The sequence below is a fragment of the Notothenia coriiceps genome, unplaced genomic scaffold, assembly GCF_000735185.1.
Source record: "Notothenia coriiceps isolate Sejong01 unplaced genomic scaffold, NC01 NC01_scaffold00032100, whole genome shotgun sequence".
In the NCBI taxonomy this organism is placed as follows: Eukaryota; Metazoa; Chordata; class Actinopteri; order Perciformes; family Nototheniidae; genus Notothenia; species Notothenia coriiceps.
Window position 1 is genome coordinate 15,913 of NW_011364801.1, and position 22,048 is coordinate 37,960.

The window sequence follows — 22,048 nt, forward strand, 5'->3', positions numbered from 1 at the left end:
GAGGGGGAGATGCAGACAGCAAGGTGACAGAGAGGTTATAATGGAGAGGCAGAGAGGAAGTAAATGACTGCAGAGTCTGATTGATGAATACAAACTGTGCAAAAAAGGTTTCAAGGTGACATTCAGAAATCATTTGTTCTGTCCAAGCAACAGCCGAAAAATATTTTGAGAGTGCATTTGTTGTTTTATTGACATATTGATACAATTATAAATGTGTAACTCCACGCGAAAGCATTGGACAGCTTTACAATTGTCTCTCTTTGAAAACACATATTGTTCGAATGTATTTCTTACAATACCCTCCTCAAGAAAAAACATGTTCTGGTACCCCCTTCTCAAATGTGAGAAATTATGATTTTCTTTGTCCAACATTAGTTTCAATGGGTTTTTTCTATCCTTTTTCATTTCCTTTTTAACTGTTTTACTATTCATTTTTTAAAGCTGTATTTTAGTTTATATATTTTATTGATACTTATCTGTTACTGTTTCATATATTGTAATTTGAATGTGTTGCCTTGGGTGATGCTGTAAGGCTTCTAAATATGATTGTAATAGTCAAATTAATTAATTGGTAAATGCCATAAAATGTATTAGAACAATTATATATCTTAGGGCTTTAAAACTATTATTTGGAGAGAAAAAAAGCAATTTGCTTGCATCACCTTGCGCTCTGGGAGATTAGGATTTGTGGTTTCTATTATTTTCTGACGTTTTATACACAAAAAACTCATGACAATAATCATTACTTGCAGCCCGAAAAGGATCAAATTGTTCCATTTTCCATCCAGCTTTTCGAAAGCACTTTCTTTAAGCCCGCAGAGTGCAGGTTCATCGCTGAAGCCATCTTTATCTACACTCATCTTTGTTTCCGCATTTCAGCAGCAGAAAAGTGCAGCCCCTCTCTGCTCTTTGAGTTGAATGATCTTGTCTTCAGGGCAAAATGCTGCAAAAATCATCTCGACTTCATTCCACAACGTCACCCCTCTCCTTTGTGTGTGTTTGTGTCCTGTGTTGGCCTAGAAACAAAACTAGGGTGACAGATTACTGCACATCGCTGCACGCTGAGAGGCTACAAGGTGTAACGAAGGGGTCAAAGGTCAGCTTCTGTCTGGTGGAAAGTGAGGTTGAAAGAGGCCGCGTGGGAAAAGCTGCGCACAGGTACGAGCTTGTTAGGAAGTCAGACAGAAAGAGAGGAGCCGGGTGAGTCAGTGCATTCTTCAGCATGAATCAGGTTTGATTATTCGCCTACAGAGACAGACACACACACACACACACTATTTCTCCATACAGCTCTTGTGACACCTCATACAGGAAGTGGACACACACACACACACACACACACACGTAAGCTCTTCCTGAATCGTGAGTGGCACCGCCTCCTGCTCTTTATCAAGATTCAAAAACGTGTAAGAAGGAAGAAAGGAGGAAGCAAAAAAAAAACACTCAATCTGAAGCTGTTTGTTTCAATCTGAAGTCTCAGTTTGAAATTCTTTAACAACAATTCCACACCGTTTGGCACCAAATGATAAATATTCAAATCCAAACCATGACAAAGGATTTGCATGCTGTGGCCTGATTTATTCTCCACAAATAAATCATTGGAAACAACCCCAAAGTGACTCATAGTGACTTTCTGACACCCACCCAGGAGTCATTTTCAAGGACTTCTTATCCCGTTATGCCTCATTTGTGTTAAGTAAGCACGTGTGTTACCCAATAAGAATGATCTTTTTTCATTGTTATAGATCAGAAACTCGTTTTTTATGGTCGTGAATTGAATACTTTGGGTTTATTATTCTGTTGCTTTTAAGAAACAAGACTTTTGGACTTATTTTGACATATTAATGCTCACAATGTATCTCTATAACATGGCTATACTATATAGAGAGAAATGTAGCACATCATTGGTATATTTTTGAAATGTTATGGTGCTTGTGTCTCCAGAAATTAATTTTTTTGAGTTTATGTTTTAATGCATTTCTGTGCTTTTACGGAGTATTCATTTCCCCAATAATGACGCTATTATCATATTATTGCACTTAACGCCATTTCTACCTTTACATTAAACAATTATTAACAAACATACTTAACTTTAATGTTTGCATGTCCTGTACTTTATTCCTTCTGAACGTTATTGTAGTATGTTCTGCTGTTTTAAATCTAAAGAGCTTAAATGGATATAATAGTCATATTTAAGTGACTTATTGCGAGTCTCTAACTCTTAATAGTGACCTGTGTCAACTTATTGATTTATTGATCTACTGATTGCTAAATCAAGCATGTTTGGACTTTATGAACACATGAATGCACTTCAGAACAGCTATGATATTACTAAATACATTTTAAGGTCATTGATATCACTTATATTCACAATGGTAGGTTAATGAATGTGTGTCTCGTGTAACACTGATCTAATACACATATAGGAGTCTGACAGCATGTGTCTGTGCTCAGACTGAAGCTTTCAAATCTATTTTAATCACATTTGTTCTCAGTATAGGAGCTGTAAGAGCAGAATAATTATCTTATAGGGTCTTCAAAGTGAATTATGGCACTTTTGTATTGTATTTCAATCTAATTTGGTGTACTTATAGAAACATGTATTGTAAAATAATTATAAAATAGTGATTCTAAGGTGGATAATAGAGCTTTTTTGAGAAAAAGAATTGCGCAACCCTTTAGCAGAATATTTATCCTATAGCAATTTATAGATTAATAATTGTGTATTTTATTTTTAATTCCATATCGAAGCTTTAACAAAAAAAGGAATCCTACGCGAATAGTGGCAAATTACGGTGCTTAATAGAGTATTTTATTCTAATTTAGCATCCATATAGCACCTTAAAAGTACAATAATATAATAGTCAAATAGTGACTTGAAGGTGTATTACATTGCTTCAATTTACATCTTGCTGCATTTTGTATATTTTTAATAGAATTTAGCATTCATATATTATCTTTAAGAGGAGAATGCCTATCAAATAGTGATTACATGGTGTACTACATTGCTTTAAATAATATCTCCTTGCTTTGTTACTATTTAAAACTAATTGAGAGTCCCAATAGAAGCGTTATAGCAGATCAAATATATAATAGCGACTTTAGGTAGTATTATGGTGTTTTTCTGTGTGTTCAGTCTAATTTGTAGACTAGCTTTTTTAAGAGCAGAATACTTCTCATAGAGTGACTTTGAGGAGTATTATAGTTCTTCAAATGACATCCTGTTGTGTACCTTTACTCTACCTGTGGACTACCTGACTGCAGCCCAGCTTAAAGTCACCTCTCAGTGTGACAATGTGTTTAAAGAAATGTCTCACCTCTCCCTGTGTCCCCCCCAGAGGCATCTTTTGCCAGGGGTCCCCCAACTGAGCCAGAGGCATCTTCTTCTTCTACTACTTTTCTTTCTTCTTCTTCTCTTATAATTCTCTTCTCAGTCCCAATTCTTCGTCCCTCCCTCGGTCGACAATTCCACTCCAGTCGGCGTTTTCTTTCTCTTATGTTATCTTTATATTAAATGTTTTTGACGCCGAGGTACCGAACCGCCCGCGGAGCTCTCCACCGAACGTCCGAGCCAAGCTGATCCGAGCGAACACCTCCTAATTCCGGATCTGCCGCGGAGCAGAGACCGCCCCTTCCTCCGGGGAGACAAACATGTGAAAAAGCTGCAAGCAGGAGGAGGAGGACGCCCTTTTTCGGAAACTGATTGACTCAACACACACTTACACAAACACACACACTACACACACAGTTATCTCTATCTGTTTCTCTCTCACTTCCGTTGCTTCCCAATATGGCGGCCGGTGTCAGCTTACCTGTCTGTCAGAGCGCTGCGTCACACATGCGTCACGTCAGGAGGCGTAAAGTCACTTTTAAATTATATAAAAAAAGAATACAACTTTAAAATTGTATAATGAAATACATTTTTTTTTTTAATATACCTTGAGATATAATACAATTAAACATGTCATATTAGAAAAGACACAAGAAAAACACATTATAAACATTAAACTGTCAATGTTTTTGTTAAATAAGAATTGAATATATATATATATATATATATATATCACATCTTTTTTTCTTAAGATTAAGTTAATTATTTAAAAAATGTTTTGTTTTAGCTATAAAATCCTTTGTATTCATATTTATCAATGTATTTAGTTCAGTTGTTTGAGTACATATCTGAAATATTTGTACAAAATTGTTTTAGCTCTCATTTGTATTCCTAATTATTATTCTGTTCAATTCATTTTTCAAAATGTTTAAGATTTAGATTGTTCAGTTTTTTTTAATTTTCCATTAAATTAATAGGCTTTTCATCCTTACAACGTTAGGTTTCCATGAATGTGAATAAATAAAAACAGTTGATTTTACAATCTGGTAGTGACATCTAGTGGTCACGAGTAGTAGCGAAGTTAATTTACTGTAGTAGTAAAAGTACTTGTAAGTAAAAATACTCATAAGTACTAGTCCTTCCCTGGAAAAAGATTACAAATAAGTAATAAGTGTAAAATGTCACATTCTGACTTTTACAAGATTAGAACTATTGCAATAATATTAAGGTAGGATTTTATTGATGTAGTTGGCTAATTTTGAACCATTAGCTAATGATGATTTCTTTATAGACGATTCATCTGATATTATCTCCTTATAAGGTTACATTTGCTAAAATAACACAGCTGTTCATTTGTTTGTGTGCTCAATCTTAATTTTTAAAGTATCTAAAGCCGTCAGATATAAGCAGTAAGAGTAACAAAATAAAATGTCTCCATGAAAAAAAAAGGCTGAAAGAAACCATGAATTTCTAATAAACAGCAGAAACAAACATTTATATTCATACTTTGTTTTTGCATTTATTACAGCCACAGTCTTTCAGTTCAACACAGTCAGAGTAAAGCTTCGTATGTGTACAGGTTGAGTAACAGTAACACTTCTAATAAAGGACAGTGGTATATGAAAAATTCAATTCTGGTAAATGTTGTTGCCGTTTTTCCTTTCAGATGATTTCCCCAAGAGTAAGAATAAACAAATAACCTTAAAATCTTAAGTGCATCTTTACATGTAGCAGTCACATTAGTCTCTAAACAAAAGACTGTAAAATAATATATTGCAGTGCATCCATCTTCCTACGGAGGAAGAATTCTCTCCAAGCGTTCTTCACCAACAAGCTAAAGTACATTTTATATCATACATTTCTTTCAGAGACAGGTATGTAGTGATTTCTTGCAAAGTTCTCCAGGGAAGTTGCTGGTCACTCTGGATAAAACCTTTAATAAATATTTAGTTTAGAACCTAAATGCACTGATCAACAGTCATCTTAGTATTCAGAAATAAGGTCAATTCCTGCAACTAAAAAAAAACACTTTTCAATATCCCGCCAAAAATCTAAAAGCGCTTGGATGTTTTACTTTAGTAAAAGTAGTAATACCAGAGTAGAAATTAACGTGCTGCATTGAAAATTCTACTTAATTTTAAACATCAAAATGTACATTAAAGTACTACACATTTAAAGTAAATCATTATTGCCCCATTATAGAACTTTTATTGGACTGTAATGGTAATATTTAGTAGCTTAATTTGTAATGAATACTAAGATTTCTATCTAATAAATGCAGCCGAAGAAAAAGTACACAATTCCCTCTGAACTGTAGTGCAGTATAAAGTCAACTATATGATAGATTAAATATATCATAATCGTTCTTAAGGACAGTATTAGAGTAAATGTACTTACCACTTTGCTTATCTTGACCTTTACTGTTTCCAGCTTGCCAAAACAAACTGAATCCTTTCCTGCAGTCTCTTAAAAATACCTTCAACTAAAACAAGTCTGAAAGTCAAAAGAAAATAGAGATCGATTCCTTAAACCAAAACTTAAAAATATTCATGATTGCTTTTCTCAAAGTTGCAGCTAGATTATTGGCGTCCCATGAAGCAGAATCCCAGTTGGAAAACAACAAAAGTGCTAATAAAATGTGGATGGAAAGAGGAAGCTACGTTTTGTGCGTAGTATAATGTGCATAATCTGAATAATTCAAAACCTGTAAATCACGCACAACACAACGGGCTTTCAGACATACAATACATCTTAAATATATCTATATAAAACTATAAATAAATAACACTGGTAGGTTTCAGGTCAAAGTCCCGTTAAGGTGCGGAATGATCGAAAAATCGAGGAAAGGTGTTGAATGTTTTTTTCAAGTCAGCATGAGGGTGCAGTTTACGGGTAGTGTTGAGCACTGGGTGACAGGTTAACATGTTGGTGTGTGAGTCTAGCTGACAGACTTGAGAGTGACCCAGGGGTTTGTCCCACGGACCTCCAGCGGGGCGTCGTTGCTGAAGATGTGGTTGCAGAGCTCCTCCAGAGGGGGCTCGGGGTCTGAGGTCGCATACAGAGCCGCCTCCTCCACCTCCTTACGGATCGCAATGTCAATTTCCTACAATAGGGGAGAGGACTTGTGTCAATTCACGCAGCAAGACACATGGCAGGGTTTAGTTTTGGCATCCCGAGAGAGGATAGTTGTCTTAGAAGGGACAATTAAAAGTTCAAATCCCTATTTCATACATTATATATTTGAATTAAGTCTGAAAAATACCACAAAATAATAATCCTGAAACAAATGTCTAAAGCAATGTCTTAATGTGGAAAAATATTTTCCTTGTTGATTGTAGGTTTGTGTTGTTCATGTAAATATTATATATAAAGATATCTAAATGAAATTTTAAAGAGAAAAGAACAGCCTGTGAAATCTGAGTGTCTGATGCTTTTAAAACAGTCTGCAGAGAGATGTGTGTGTTCACCTTGAACTCCTCCACAGAGGCCATGTTGTTGGTGAGCATGCGCTCCTTCAGCATGGTGATGGGGTCGCTCTTACTGCGCACTTCCTGAATCTCGTCACGGGTGCGGTAGCTACAGGATGTGACATCATACAGTTACTATTAGACTTTGGTAACAGGAAGATGGAAAAACATTTTGTGGAACCTTAATATTTGACTGATGACATTTGAATATGAGCTGACAAAAAGTTTACACACCTGACACCGGGGTCACTCATGCTGTGTCCATGGTAACGGTAGGTCTGGAGCTCCATTATAATGGGACCCTGAAACATAACACAATTCATTTCTATTTTCTGTGATCATTATAAATTGTTTATTCTCTCAGAAGCCAAGGAAAAGTACTCCAAGAGTTCGATTCTGTTGGGGAAAAAAAGCTACAGGAAGTAAATGCTACGAGGAGATTAAGGGTGCAAGGAAGCTTTGAGGGGCAAGCGAAAAGAAAAAACATTTTACAGTCTGATGTTAATAGTTTTCCTCCCCTGTGTTTATGACTTCAGGTGCAGAAAAGTGATGACAGGAAAAGCTCAGCTCACCTTTCCAGCTCTGCAGTGGTCTGCAGCAAACTTGGTGGATTCTCTGACACACAAGACATCCATCCCATCCACCTACGAGAAAATTCAACAGAAAATAATGTTTTAATACAGACAATTCATTTTTGCATCCAGCATTGTACTTGCATTAGAATATTTCACCGTGTGATGTTAGAGTTTTTGTAAGCAGTATCATACATGAGCGTCAAACAGCTAAATGGATGCTCACACCTGTTACTGCCAGGACGGACGTTCAGCCTCGTCCTGTTATAGTCTGGGTTCATTCAGGCCAGCTGCAGCGTACAGCCCGCAGACACACTGCAGCTACCGCCTAAGAACCCCCCCCCCCCGTTAAACTTTTATATATGCATGTGTCTCACTCTTATTCCCGGGATGTAGTCTCCTCTCTTGTAGTAATCTGTGCTCGCTGAAGCCCTCTCCACGGACGTCCCCATCCCGTATTTATTGTTCTCACAGACGAAGATGCACGGGAGCTTCCAGAGGGCGGCCATGTTGAAAGCCTCATACAGCTGGCCCTGAGTGGATTAGGAAAAAAAGGTGTGAGTTCAGCAAAGGTATATGAGTTCATTACAAGATACTTAAAGTATTAGGCAGGATATTTACCTGGTTGGCCGCCCCGTCTCCGTACAGAGAAACACACACCTGGTTGTTGCCCTTGTACTGGCAGGCCAGAGCAATGCCAGCTCCTAAAGGAACCTGAACACATCACAGCTGATCACATATAACAGCAAACACAAATAAAATGTTTACTTTTAAGCATCACCAAGGTCATTTTTCCCCCTTTCATTTTGGCTGTCCAAATGCATACATTTAGGCGTTTACCTGTGCTCCCACAATGCCGTTGCCTCCATAGAAATTTGGCGCGTACATGTGCATGGAGCCTCCCTTCCCTTTGGCCACGCCGCCTCTACGACCTGAGGAGGAACAAAGAAGAGGTGTGAAAAAACTGCAGGCATGTTAAAAATGTCGTCCAATTGTCCATTTGAAAACGTCTCCCTCACCTGTGAGCTCGGCCAGGATCTCTTTGACGGCGATCCCGCGGGTGTACGTGTAGCCGTGAGCACGGTACGCAGTGATCAGGTGGTCCGAGGGGTTGATGCCCGACTCGATGCCGACCGCACACGCTTCCTGCAAGGAGAAAACAAGCACTTTATTATACAAACAAAACAAACTGGTTGTGCATGGGTCTTTATTTTTGCAGTAAATGAATGCACTAATCTTTACTGTCCAGTTTTTTTTGGAGTCTCAATTTTTACGAAAGATTAAAAAGGGTCTTAAAAAAAAATGTTAGTTCCAAAAAGAGAACTTACTGCATTTGCACCTTTATGCAGTAAATAAATGAGATCCTTGTAGTATAGATGCTAATTAAAAAAAGGTTTTATATCAAATATGTTATCTAATTAGCAATAAAAACAACTGATATTACATGCTGTTCAAAAGACTATTATCATACCAGTAATCATGAGATTCTCATGTTCATTTTGTCTTATAGCAGCATTCACTACCTCAAACAAATAATGAGTGAGGAGCACAAACCTGCTGCTGTGCATATTTCTGCGTGTCCTCACCTGTCCGTCGTACAGGTGGCAGAAGCCTCTGATGATCTTCTGTTTGTACAGCTGGTCAGCTTTCAGCTCCATGCGTCTCACCGTCTGCATGACGCGGTAATACTGCAGGCCCTGCTCCCGCGTCAGCTCCGCCTTCAGGGGGGGGCCCTCCTCCAGCCGGTGCAGCTCGCATTCCTACTCCCACAGATCATTAATATGACAGCTGTACAGAAATGTTTCAGTGCAGTGATGTCGGATTTTTGTTTTGACCCACCTTGATGTCAAAGCTGGCCTGAGAGGTGAAGTCAGCGAAGGAGCGGGACACCACGACTCTGGCACCCTGTGAAGAACATAAAAAACACACTTCTCATTAAAAAAAGGACAGATATTAGTCATTAAACTCACACATGGTGAATCACAAATAAAACAAACGGTGTTTCAGACCGACAGAGTGGAAGCTGCCCCCTTATCACAGGGTGAGTGTAAGAAAGAAGGGTGGGAGGGGTCTGGTAAAGGTTTAACATTGCTACAGCGGCCGGATGCCACGTTTCTAATATTGTTGAGCAACAACTGGCTGTTTCTGGGAAGGTATAAGAAGAAGGTCCTCCATTAAGCAGCCACTTCAGAAAACAACATTTAAGTGTTGTGAGAACACTAGCAGGACAGTGGGGGCAGAGAGTTTATCAATAAGTTGGTCAATATAAAAGCTGATAATTAATAAAGCATCAAGCAAAAATAAGTCTCAAATTAATTGCTGATTTTTCTGCAGCATTTGAAAATGTTGGGAATCTGGACTTTAAAAAAAACAATCAAAATATATATATTTTTTAAAATGACGGCATCAAACAATAAAAATGTTTTTTAAAAAATAAATAAAAAACACGTGCATCTGTGATGTTTTTTTCAATTAATGAGAAATTAAAAAAAACACATGGAATTCAACAATAGTTTGTAGCAGCTTTGGTTTTAGTGCAGCTCCATAAAATGATTACTTTGGGTGCCTTATTTGCCACATTCTTTTACTGATTTCATACATTTCCCAGAAAGGGAAACAAAAGATAAGAAAAACAAAGTTCCAACAAATGGGAAAAAGAGATAAAATCTGTAAAACAATTGTTAGTCGCATTGTTAGTTTTAACTTTCTTTACAGTAGTCCATAAAATGATACAAATGTACATGCATCTGTGTTATTAAAACCTTAAAAAGGTTCCCCATTTGGACATGTTCAGGGAGGGATTTCACACATTTCCCAGAAAGAAAACCCAAAGATTAGAAAGACCCAGAACCAAGAAATAGGTGGCATCACGACGACTGAAAGAGGTTATTTTGCTTTAAATCTGAATTGTAAACCCATAAGTTAGTGATCAGTCACATGGAGGATGCCTCTGTCCTTACTGGTCTGTCTGTCTCGGCCTGGTTTTTAACTAACTGCTCGGCCGGCGCTCTAGTTCTGACAGGAGGCGGTTTGGGCGGCTGCCTCTGGGTCAGAGCCACCGTGGGGGCCGGCGGCGGCGAGGTGACACTGACGTACTCTGACAGGTCGACCAGCAACTGAGGAGCACAGGAGCCAACGAATCAGAGCACAGCCGCTCTACAGAGGCTACAGACACACACACACACCATGACAGCTAGAGGAGGAAACACAGACTGGCAGCGGCCCAACAGTGTCTACACGTCACCTGATATTTGCTTCATTGGCACATCATTTAGATTTTGCAATAATGTTTATATTGGAGGTACTTTTTTTTTTTTACATAAGAAGAGGGAAAAGTGCATTTTGTTGGCAGGTCAGTTTATCCAAAGACTCAGACGACAGTTTTCACAGGATGTATGTTAAATGAAAAATCTACAAACATGACTTACTTCAGCAAGTTGGATGGTTTTTACTCAGTATAAAAGTAACTGTGACATAAGAACCAAGACTCTGAAGTGAACATTGTGGGAAAGCTACAACTCACAGATCAGGATCAGCTTTTCTTGGACAATTGGGATTGCATTTCAATATACATTCTGAAAAGTAGGTATGGCTATTTTCACCAACAGGACATAAGAACCAAGCACCTATATTGTATTTGTTGCATCTAAAGATGTTCCTTAATTAATGACATTTATGTTTTTGAAGCTGACCAAGTTCTTGTACACCTTGAAACTATTCTCTGGACAGTGTTGTCTTTTTGATTAACTGCGCATCATAACTTTATTTTAACACTATTGAGAGTTAGATTTCCTGCTTTAAATGTTGTGCCAATGTGAAATATCCCTGTGGCGGCTTTCCACCAAGATCATCTGGTCTAACCATGCTACCACCGATTAATAAATTATACTTTTTACGAAATAATTGTGTTAAGAAAATAAAAAAAACACAAGACTGATGATTGGAATGGACATTTTTGATTAAACTAAAAGAGATACAAAGTACAACTAAACAAAATACAGTTCTGATTGAATTATATGCAGAAGGAGCATTAATGTAAAAATCATAGTTATTTCCTAACAGCATTTTTGTTATTTATTAATTTAGAGGCACCTTAGAGGAGCCTCTTTAGAAATATCACTGCAGGAAAGGAGGCGTAGGAGACAAACATCAGGAGTGCGTGGAGCTGCTTACCTCAGACACTGTTTGGGCTCCCTAGGGTTCAGGTGAGGTGGGGAGAGGAGGGAGAAAAGCAAGAGATAAATTGGGATTGTTGAATGTGTGTGAGAGTGAATGAAGAGCAAGGGGAAGCCGGCGGGAAAGGGAAAGCAGGAGCCTTTTCAACACGGAGCTGAAACAACAGAAGTCCTTCAGTCACAACTTCAACGTTTTTCAAATCTAATGTAGATTTGAATCATATTCCAAATAAAGACAGAAGGATCCCTGCTGCGGCTGAACCACCACCACAAACAACATGCTGTTGAATAAGCTTAGTGATGAATATGGATGCACTGATACCAAATTATCATTTGATCTATATTGACTAAAAGTGTAAGGCACGTTTTAGTTAAATTGCAGAGTTGGATTTTTCTAACCTAAATCTTTTAAGTAGTTCTGTATAATCCTTTAATGCATTTCAGCAAAGTTGTATCAACATTGATGTAATAAGTTTCCCCAAGTCATAGATCGAAAAGCACAAGCATGTAGATTAGCAATATTTTAAGACAATAGCTTAAGCATTGTGAGGCTGTGCTTCCAATTAAAAAATGTTCACTTGCTTTTTACTTATCCACGTTGACCCCTTGGAGGATTTGTGTATATCTTAATTAGTTTCATTTAGTGTAACTGTTTGTGCGTAAGTGCATGGTTAACAGATTAAAAACATTAACGAACTTATTTTTCCACCACTGCTAACACGTGGTAGCTAAATGTAGCTTCAAGTCAGTATTTATCACATCAGTGCATCCCAATCAATACAAGCTGCTGGAGGAAGGCAAACCACCACAATCACAGACACATTATTTTAGTTAATGGAGATTAACTGAAGATAAATAAGAGTAAAGAGTGTACACTCCCCAGTGTATCCATGCCCTTTAGAAAAATCACCCTTTACTCACTCAACATTGAGCAAGCACACATCATTTACATTATGTGACTGATTAATACATGCAAACATAGCAAAAGTCAAACTAGCCGCCGTGGCTCACATGCTAACTGTTCACACAAGGTCAGTCTCAAGCAAAACTCAATCAAAGCTAGCTACCTGTTAGCATTGTCCCAGACACGGCCAACAGCTTGAAGGTAACCCCAAAACAACTCACCACATTTCGCCCAGTCATCCTACAAAGTGCGTTAGAGATAGTGGTCAACATGTTTTTCATGCTACTGAACAACGACCCGGCTCTGGAGGGATTATAACAGCGGACGTTAGTCTCTGTGCTAAATCCCTGTTGGTGTCCGTGAGAAAGCGAGTCCGGTGGAACACAATGGCTGCTTCAAACATTGGTTCCCCCTAGGTTTATATAGCTGCCCGGAAATTAAACTAAACATTTAATTTAGTACAAAATCTGATAGAAACCCAAAAAGGTGAAACATAAAAACGAATAATATATCTAGAAAGATGTATTAGTCCAACTGTTTTAATAATAATGTAGATTACAAGAAGATACACCTTTGGGATTTTTCATTTCGACTAATTGAAAGGTTATATTTAAAATGTGTAACGTCTTGAACAGTTCTAATTTATGATTCATTTTACCAAACAGGTATTTTTTTTGTAAAAATAACACTAAACAATCACTTTTATCAAACATAATGAAAGCAAAGACAAACAGGACAACCGTAAAGTCGGGATAAATACGAATTCATTTATTGCATTTGAGTAAATAAACCACTTGCTATTGCAAGTTTGACACATTTATAATAAAGCTCATTCTCATTCAACTTAAAAAAAGGAAAGACAAAAAGTTTTGTGCGTATGAGCGACAGTGGAATATTAAAATGTAACATAATTGTAAAGCAATATACTGCAAGGAGTTATGACATGGAAAGTAAACGTTTGATCATTTGACTGTTTAAGAGATGTATACGCTGACTGGTTGTCAAATGAACAGAAGTTCTAAATATGAGTAAATAAAATATAGATGCATTTATAAAAAATCTGTGTTGTAAAGTATAGGTTTCTTTTCATCAAAAATATAAACCAACAGAACAAATAGTCACAGAAATTAAACATTTTCTCCGTGTAAGGTGCGTAAAGATAACAAGACCTGATGTAAAAAGGATGTATATTAAATTAAGTGCATTCATTCTTCTCCACTGACCACACACACACACACCCACACACACACACACACACACACACACTGAAAAGCTTTGGCAGGCAGGTGGCAGACATGTTGCCTTCAGGGATCCACGGTCTGATTAAAGTGTCTCTTTCCATCCAGGTAAAGCATCGATTCTGTGAGAAAAACACACACAAATAAACAACATTAAATATTCAGACCGTGAGGCAATCAGAAAATCTGACAATTTAGTCACTTTTTGAAATGTTCTTTTCACAGAAAGAAAGAAAAATAATGAATTCAAAAGGTATTTATTTTTCCTGTAACTCTCACACTTGTCTTTTTCTAGTTAAAGGTTATAAAGTATATTTTCCATTCGGTTAAGTGTGATGGTTAGTACTGTGGTAGACCAAGTACTCAGATATTTGACTAAAGTTATGTAGCAATTCTCTGTTAAATAAAAATCCTGCATCATAATTGAATTCAAGTATAAGTCAAAAGCACCAAATGATGCTTAAAGTACAAAAAAATACTGATATTGATGCAATAATATGCTGGTTTCTTTACTACTTTTGTTCTTACCTCCGTATGTCATTGGAATGATGTTGGGGACTTCGCGGTCGGAGATGAAGGTGAAGTGGAAGACGTTGGTGGTGTTGTGCTGCCGGGTCAGAGGGTCGAACACCTCGCTATGAACTCTCACCTGTATGTGATTCCCCTGTGTGTAACACACCTGAACACACACACACACACACACACATGAATAAATGCTGCAAAACATTTGAGTGAAATGTATATATATTTTGTATCGCCTAATACAACGCTACACATGATTTGTCTATAATACATTTGTTCATTTGGGTTTTTGTCTTGTTTTTATCCAGTGTTTCAATTGTTTTACTGCATTTGTATCACTTAATCACTTGCTCCTTTGCTTTTTATAACTCATCTATTGCGGTGATGTAACACCTATATTTTCTTTGTGGGTATCAATAAATAAAGTTCTCATCTTATCTTAAAGCCAGATACACGCCTTTAGAATACTACTGTCTAGAAATACACTTGAATCTAATCTAAAACAAAGAACAGATAAGAAACAATCACTTAAAGCTGCAATGTTTTGGTTAATTGGGGGAAGAAGAATAAACTGTAATTACAGACAACTCCTGAGGGAAATGTGTGTCTTTTGGCCAAAAGTAAATATTCAGTTCAGAATATAAAGATTTAAAATGCAGATCTGAAACTGATCAATGTATCTATAGGTTTTCCTCAAAGCCACTGATTCTCTGACCTGAGATGAGAGCAGCAGCAGCGATCCGATCTCCACGGGTTTCTGGAAGAGGATGTCATCAACCGCCATCAGGCTGGGGCGACATCCTCTGCAGCACACACACACACACACATTAACATCTTGCAGGAAAGAAATATTTTGCTTTTAGACATTCTTTTCTCAAAAGTCTCTAAACTCTCACCCAAAGGAGCAGGCGTTGGCCCAGCCCAACTCGTACGCTTTCCTCATCAGAAAACCTCCAAAAATCCTGTTGAAGATATTCCTCTCCTGCTCGACACACACACAGAAACAGACATTTAGAAGTGGAAACTCTTTAAAATATTTTGTAAGATTACGGAGAATAAATTAAGGACACAAAACTAAAAACTGGGTAAATTATAAGGAAAACTGACCACTATATTTAAATCTATTTTTCTTAGGTGGATTTCAAGATTCCCCAAATCCTCTATTAAAAATCTGAATAGGCTACATGAAAAAATAGGAATATCATACTGAATATTAGACAAATATGAGAGAAAATAGGAGGAAATCCGGCCAATATAATAAGTATTTAAAATGTTATATTTGTTATAAAATACTTTTCTGATGTAAATGTTTCTGGTGTAAGATTAACAGTACTGTAGTGTTTGAATCAAATGTGAGAAGCAAAATCATACACAAAGCTCTGTCAAAGGATTTGTTGGTAGAACTTTTTTCCTATAGGGATATAAAGCTTTCTGTGTATTTGTCCACCTGAGGATGGCAGATCTCCAGTCCTTTCAGTTTTGCGTCTTCCATCCACACAGAGTTCGGAGGCAGGAGTCTGCTGCGGAAACTGACCGTCCTGCAGAACACACACAGCAAGATGTTTAATAGAATACATCTTATAGTAACATGCAAAACAATTTTTATAACTATCTAACATCCTAAACACAACCTTGCATTAAACATGGATGTTGTTAAAAATACGTATCATCAGCAATTACAGTACAGACACTTATGGAGTTGAAAAGTAGAATGTTTTTAAAGTATAGAAACGTCCTACTTTTCGTTAAAGTTTCTGCCTTTTTTACACATCCCATACGTTTTTAACATAAACGAGGAATATTATATGAGAGTGTTTTTCCATCTTACTTTGTGTCGAGGGTGTTGAGGAATAGACCGTGGACGATCTTCCTCTCTTCGTCTGTCGGCGCCACCTTCAGCAGCGAGGCCGTGCTCAGCTCCACACGGCGCACTTTATTCGCTGGAAAACACAAAGTATATAACAACAAATGTTGGTATGAAGAGAGGAGCATTTGTTATCTTAATATCAGGTTATTTAATTACCTTCTCCTTCCTGGAAAAGTTTCTCCTCATCTGGACCTTCTGGCTTCAGCGGGTTTACGTAAGCTGCCCTGAAATGAATAAAAGCAGCGACACACATTCAATTGTGTTATATCACATTTTACCAGAGGTTGAAAGTCGGGGTGGGCAATATGACGATATATATATCGTCGAGACGAGATATCATATCTATCGTGATACAGAGAGTCACTCAGTCATCGAATGTGAGTGCTGCGAGTGCACCAGGGTAGGATTTCAAACAGAACGCGCTGGACAGGGGGCGGGGCTTATATCCATATAAATACTGTGGAGGAAACCAAATACGACAAAATTAACCTATTTTACCGTGATTTAATTGTAATACTCATTTCAAAATGATGCCGGAGTAACAACATACTGATAACGGTTAGTAAAAACCAAGCTGTCTAGTCAGGATTCAGACAGTATTGCACTTCATTTATTGTCTTGGTTGATTCTGTTGGCTTATATTTTATTTGATCAACAAGGTATTTATATTGATTTCCCTTTTGAAACAGATGTTCAGTTATGCTAAAGTCTTTGATTGCACTTCAAGTCTAAAGTTTACATTTTAATTGTTTACTGACTTTTCCTCATTTATGTTTAACTTAGTTATGTTTTACTCTCCTTTTCATATGTATTGATGTTACATCACTGCTAGTGCTACCTAAAACAGGAAGTGCANTATCTATCGTGATACAGACAGTCACTCAGTCATAGAATGTGCACTCACTGTGAGTGCTGCGAGTGCACATTCTACGATTTGCAGTTCTATACCTTAATTTATACTTCTGTAGTACGACGGTTTTGTTTGCCAAAAAATAGCAGATCTACAAGCTAACAACACGCCTCGACCGCACCGCAATGACCTCATTGCTTGCTTGAAGGTCTGTTGTGTTGATCACACGCTCCCAAAGTCCCCGCCCCCTTTCTTCTTGGCAGCGAGGGAAACAACACTGTTGGCAGCCTGCACACACAGCAATAATGGACGGAGAGTCAGATTCAAAGAACTCTACGTCTGTGGTACAGAACTATTTTGGATTTTACACAACAGACACGGACCAAACAAACGTAATTTGGCAACATTTGCAAAAAAGAAAATGTGAAAGCGACAGATGGCAACACGTCGGGCTTAAGAGACCACCTCAAACGCAAGTACCACAAAGAGTTTGCAGAGTCTGTAAGAGTGCAAGGTCCCCCGCGTGTGAATGCACAATCTACCGCAGCGACTGCACAAGTACGACCAAAACAAACCACCATAACGCAGGCATTTGATAAAGGGGCTCCTTATGAAAAGACTAGCAAACGGTGGAAAGACATAACTGATGCGGTGGCGATTTATGTGGCCAAGGATATGCATCCAATAAAGTGTGTGGAAAACAAAGGTTTCGTGAGGTTGATGAAAACAGTTGTCCCTTTATTGTCTTGGTTGATTCTGTCGGCTTATATTTTATTTGATCAATAAGGTATTAATATTATTTTTCCCTTTTGAAACAGATGTTCAGNNNCGAATTTGTTCTAATCCACATTTGGAAATACTCCTAAACTAGGGGTGATTTTAATTGTTTGGCTACTGACTTTTCCTCATTGATGTTTTATCTTTTACTTCGTTATGTTTTACTCTCCTTTTCATGTTTATTGATGTTACATCACTGCTAGTGCTACCTAAAACAGAAAGTGATTTTTATACTGAGAAACTGTGCCTTGAATATTTTATTTTATTTAGCAAGAGAGTGCACTTTACTTGGTGAAGAAACCAGTGTTAACGTGTGTTGTGTAGGGTGTAGGCCTACCTACTTGAACACTGAGGAAGCCATATCAAAGTTCCTGTTGAATTGTTCATTCAGGGATTCATTGCAGAATTAAAACCAGCTTGAAATGGTATCTTGGTCTGTTACTCCTTTTTATTTTAGTTTTTGTTACCTTGTAGGTGGTTGTACTGTTAAGTAACTTGAAAAATAACCATAATAACCGACATGAAAAAATATCGTGATAAATATCGTCTATCGTGATACTGCTTGAAAAATATTGTGATATTATATTTTTCAATATCGCCCACCCCTTGTTGAAAGTACATGTATAGTACTCAAGTACAATTTAAGGTACAACTTTATACTCTCTTACTCTAAATGAGTTCTTTTTTACTGCTCTTTTTTTACGGACTTACTGCACTCTTTATAAAACGACTTTGTGACCAACCTCTTGTTTTCTGGATCGCGGGCCACCATGACAAAAGTTGCATCCAGAATCGGGGAATAAGCTCCATTTTGGTACTGAAAAGGAAATCACATTTTGAAAGAAATATGTTTAGCATATCAGAATTAATATGTGGAAGAACTGTGCCGTTTTACAGCGGTAGCATTGTGCAGACATTTCAAACTAACTAATAATACTGCTTTCTGCTTTTTTCTTTGTATAAAAATGAAAAAGAAGACCTTGAATAAAAGTTTGATTGTTCCATATTTTTGCTGACATGCCTTTTTAGGCCTTCTTAGGTTGTTTAATATCTTCATCACATTTATGAATTAATGTTACTCAAATAATAAATAATTACACTGATGACTTTGTGTGCGTGTGCGTGTGCGTGTGCGTGTGTGTGTGTGTGTGTGTGTACCTGTGACATGTGCATCTTGGCTTCAATAGAAGTCTTTCCCACCCACGTCACATGACCGCTGAACTTGATGTCGCAGTCAGGGTAGATGATGTGCTGCTTCATGTCTGTACAATTATAAACAACAACAACAACAACATGAAAAAGTCTCAAATGTGAACTACAGAGTTGAAAATGATCATGTAAGGGTGCGTTCAAAACATGCACATTTGCAAAGGTGGGTATTTTATGTTTGGACAAATATTCTGTCTTCCTTAGATAACTGTGGTGTAAAACCAAATAAGGAGGGAAGCAATGATTCACTCTCACCAATCTTATCCACCAGGGCGGTGACGATGGACAGAGGGGTTTTCTTCAGAGCCGGATTGTAGGTGTGAGAGTAAGAGATGAGGACTGAGGAGGAGAACAGGAGAACACGAGCAAATCAGAGAATGGTTCCCTAATTATTGTTAAATTAATGAGAAGATTGACTTTTTATAATGGATAGGTCATTTTATTTATATCCTCCTGGGACCCAGCCCATTGAAAATGTCCACTGTAGTGGACATTTTGTTAACATGCATCTCCTTTGACTCTTTTGAGCTACTCTATCAATCCCTGATGTACTGTACAGAGGACATCCTGGTCTTTCCAGTGATATGTCATTGGTTAAAATTGCATGCTGGGAAGTTCCTCTTTCTTTTCATCCAAAATGGCTGGCATACCAAAAACAACATTTTATAGAAGCAGGAGGAGAAGTCAAATATTGTTGAATAATTGTAATTTTTACCATGAAAATCATACATGTTCTTGTTTATTAACATGTGAGGAACTATATAATTATGAAAGCAATTAAATAATTCAAGTTTTTAAATAACAGCCCTTTTATAAATGTTCATCCTAATGGACGTCAGGACCGTCTTCATGGACTTAATGACTCAATATTGTTGCAGGAGACGGAACTGAAGCAGACATTTCCTGTACCAGATAGTTCAGGGAGATTCAGATGTTGAGCTTTCAGATGATGAGAGAGATGAGGATTTCACACCTGGGATAGAAGAGGGTCAAGAAGAAGGGGGGGAAAGATGCAGGAGGCTCCATGAGCGCACAGATACAGACAGAGAGACAGATAGGGATGAGCTGGAAAGACATGGCCCTCTGTGGGCCAAGAGTAGAACGTATGTCTTATTCTTGTTTTTATTTTAAGTGGAGCCATGAAAAATGAGAATTGCCTCAGAATGCAAGCTTTGTTTCTATGAGCATGGTCAAATGGAGACCACATCCATACAACTAGTCAAGATGACCCTACAGCCCGTGCCGACTGGAGTCAATGAGGTACTTTTCCCACTACATTGACAACAAAGTCTTTGAAGATCTGGAAAGATTCACCAAAAACCAAACTAGTTTTTTAGTGACCAAATAAACAGCAATGTTCAGATCAATTACTTATTTATGTTTTAAATAAAGGTGAATGTATTATTGTATTAATATCACTCTATAACCATAATACGTTACATAGTCTATCTCTTCATTTTGGCTGTCTTTTCAAACTAAAATGGTCCTGACGTCCTCTACAGTGGACATACTGTAATGATAAAAGTAAACCTTTTTTACAGATGTCTTTACGATCGATTGATGATTTTTGGTTTACACGTTTTTGTGTACGCGTCGACTATTCAGTTATAGCCGACAGATGATGGGGACTGGAGGCTCGCCTTGTGTGCACCCGTCCGCATTCACGACGTATTTGTGTCGCGCGACGTTTATCTTTTCGACGTTCCCCGTGTTTGTTGCCCTTGGTCCCCTCGGGAATTTTTCAACTTACGCGAAAAACCTCTATATTTCAACCGTTTGACCTACCTTTACAAAACCGACGAGCCTGCACGCGTCTTAGCCGTCGGCTCGTCGTTGCTAGTGACCAGGGAACGTAACATGGATAACTATCTGTTAGAGTTTATGCTGTTGCGTGATACTAGGTACCAGTTTTCTAACTTCTCAAGCTTAAGTAGTGTGTATATCATGTGCGATATATGGCATCAGAAGACTTGATGATCATCATGCTTCCATACTATTCAATACAGAGCTAGTCGACTGTTACGCTTTGTGCAGAAATTCGTCCGTGTAGCTGGTCCTTGACTAGGAGCCGAGGTGTCCTTTCTTCAAACTATTCGACTAGCGTGGGTAATACTGAAGCTAAGAGTACGAAGTTGGTGCAAACGTATTCGTAGCTCAGATGTGTCGTACAGTGGCACACGCTCAGCTTGCTGATCTTAGTAGCATGTATCGCTTCCGACCGTCACTAGTGTCCCTGCATCTTGATGTAATTAGCCTGTTAGTCTGTGGTTGTAGCGTAGTGTAGAAAGAGTGGTGTACATAATATGTATAGCCACGAGCGCTTCGATTGGTATCGACGAGTCGTCTCTATGGTGTTGTAATGTAGATGATACGTGTAGTATAGTCACCGAGACTATACAATGAGTTCCGCTGTAACTAAGGCCTCTTATTCTTATTTAGACGTCCTTCGGATCAAGATTTTAATCCCATAAAAATTGTCTGTATTTGTCATGCACGAAGGGTTGACCTGCACGTGACCTTGTGAAGGGATGATCCTCCACAGCGAGCGGGTACACATGTAGCTACGTCGCGTAGAGGTATCTAAATATGTAAAACCCGTCGCCTCGGCTCTATCTGGCTTCTTTAGCTTGCGCACTGTAGCGTATGCCGCGCAGATTGCTTTACAGGGAAATTTCCGAATGAGACAGGAACTACGGTCTGGGTGATAGACTAGATGATAGGAACGTCAAACATCATGTGCAAGCTAAAGTGATAATCTGTTGTGTTTGCTAAGAAGATCATTTTATACGTCGATGTAATTCGAGGTGTCAATTCCCTTTGATAAGGGTACAGGCGTGACACCCCTCCCGCACTGGGATCTGCTCGTGGAAAAACTCGAAGAAAGTGGTGCAAGTGAAATATTGTGTGTGTAGAGTAGTCTTTATTATACTGTTATAACGAGTTCAGGTGTAAATTGCTCAATTACAGTGTAATACTGACTAATGGGAATGACACCGAGTAAGTTGTACAAGTAGTTAAAGTTAGCTATATAGGAGAGACCGATCTATAGCTCCTTTTTTTTACAAAACGTTAAAGAATTAAAAATATACTAATGGTTCAACACCGGATTTCTTGCAAATCTAGAAAAAATTTAAAT

At 38.0% G+C, this 22,048-nt stretch overlaps 3 protein-coding genes across 7 annotated transcripts in view; all 3 read right to left on the reverse strand.

Moving 5' to 3' along the window:
* The window catches only part of LOC104960632 (ribosomal protein S6 kinase alpha-3-like), an 18,026-nt gene extending 14,269 nt beyond the window's left edge, over positions 1 to 3,757 (reverse strand). Inside the window, exon 1 of the mRNA XM_010788721.1 lies at positions 3,318 to 3,757. Coding sequence (XP_010787023.1) covers positions 3,318 to 3,380 — 63 coding nt within the window. The 5' untranslated portion in view covers positions 3,381 to 3,757. The remainder of the gene's footprint in view (positions 1 to 3,317) is intronic.
* Positions 3,758 to 4,824: 1,067 nt separating this feature from the next.
* Positions 4,825 to 12,820, reverse strand: LOC104960622 (pyruvate dehydrogenase E1 component subunit alpha, mitochondrial-like). Of its 4 annotated transcripts, XM_010788704.1 has the most exons (13): positions 12,671 to 12,820; positions 11,544 to 11,564; positions 10,331 to 10,486; positions 9,210 to 9,275; positions 8,957 to 9,130; positions 8,390 to 8,516; positions 8,211 to 8,302; positions 7,992 to 8,084; positions 7,748 to 7,903; positions 7,371 to 7,442; positions 7,033 to 7,100; positions 6,799 to 6,907; positions 4,825 to 6,434 (listed from the first exon to the last, which is right to left on the reverse strand). In XM_010788704.1, the coding sequence occupies exons 1-13, from the start codon at positions 12,728 to 12,730 to the stop codon at positions 6,270 to 6,272; spliced, it is 1,359 nt and encodes a 452-aa protein (XP_010787006.1). In that variant the 5' UTR covers positions 12,731 to 12,820; the 3' UTR covers positions 4,825 to 6,269. The 4 variants fall into 4 exon arrangements, with proteins under 4 accessions (XP_010787006.1, XP_010787007.1, XP_010787008.1 ...); XM_010788705.1 differs by lacking the exon at positions 11,544 to 11,564; XM_010788706.1 differs by lacking the exon at positions 10,331 to 10,486.
* A 376-nt stretch (positions 12,821 to 13,196) lies between these two features.
* The window catches only part of acot9.1 (acyl-CoA thioesterase 9, tandem duplicate 1), a 12,613-nt gene continuing 3,761 nt past the window's right edge, over positions 13,197 to 22,048 (reverse strand). For both annotated transcript variants that reach the window (XM_010788709.1, XM_010788710.1), the window contains 10 exons: positions 19,168 to 19,251; positions 18,862 to 18,965; positions 18,447 to 18,520; positions 16,233 to 16,300; positions 16,038 to 16,149; positions 15,657 to 15,747; positions 15,106 to 15,191; positions 14,925 to 15,012; positions 14,216 to 14,366; positions 13,197 to 13,809 (listed from right to left, as the gene is read on the reverse strand). In XM_010788709.1, the coding sequence (XP_010787011.1) occupies positions 13,754 to 13,809; positions 14,216 to 14,366; positions 14,925 to 15,012; positions 15,106 to 15,191; positions 15,657 to 15,747; positions 16,038 to 16,149; positions 16,233 to 16,300; positions 18,447 to 18,520; positions 18,862 to 18,965; positions 19,168 to 19,251 (914 nt within the window). In that variant the 3' untranslated portion in view covers positions 13,197 to 13,753. The remainder of the gene's footprint in view (positions 13,810 to 14,215; positions 14,367 to 14,924; positions 15,013 to 15,105; positions 15,192 to 15,656; positions 15,748 to 16,037; positions 16,150 to 16,232; positions 16,301 to 18,446; positions 18,521 to 18,861; positions 18,966 to 19,167; positions 19,252 to 22,048) is intronic.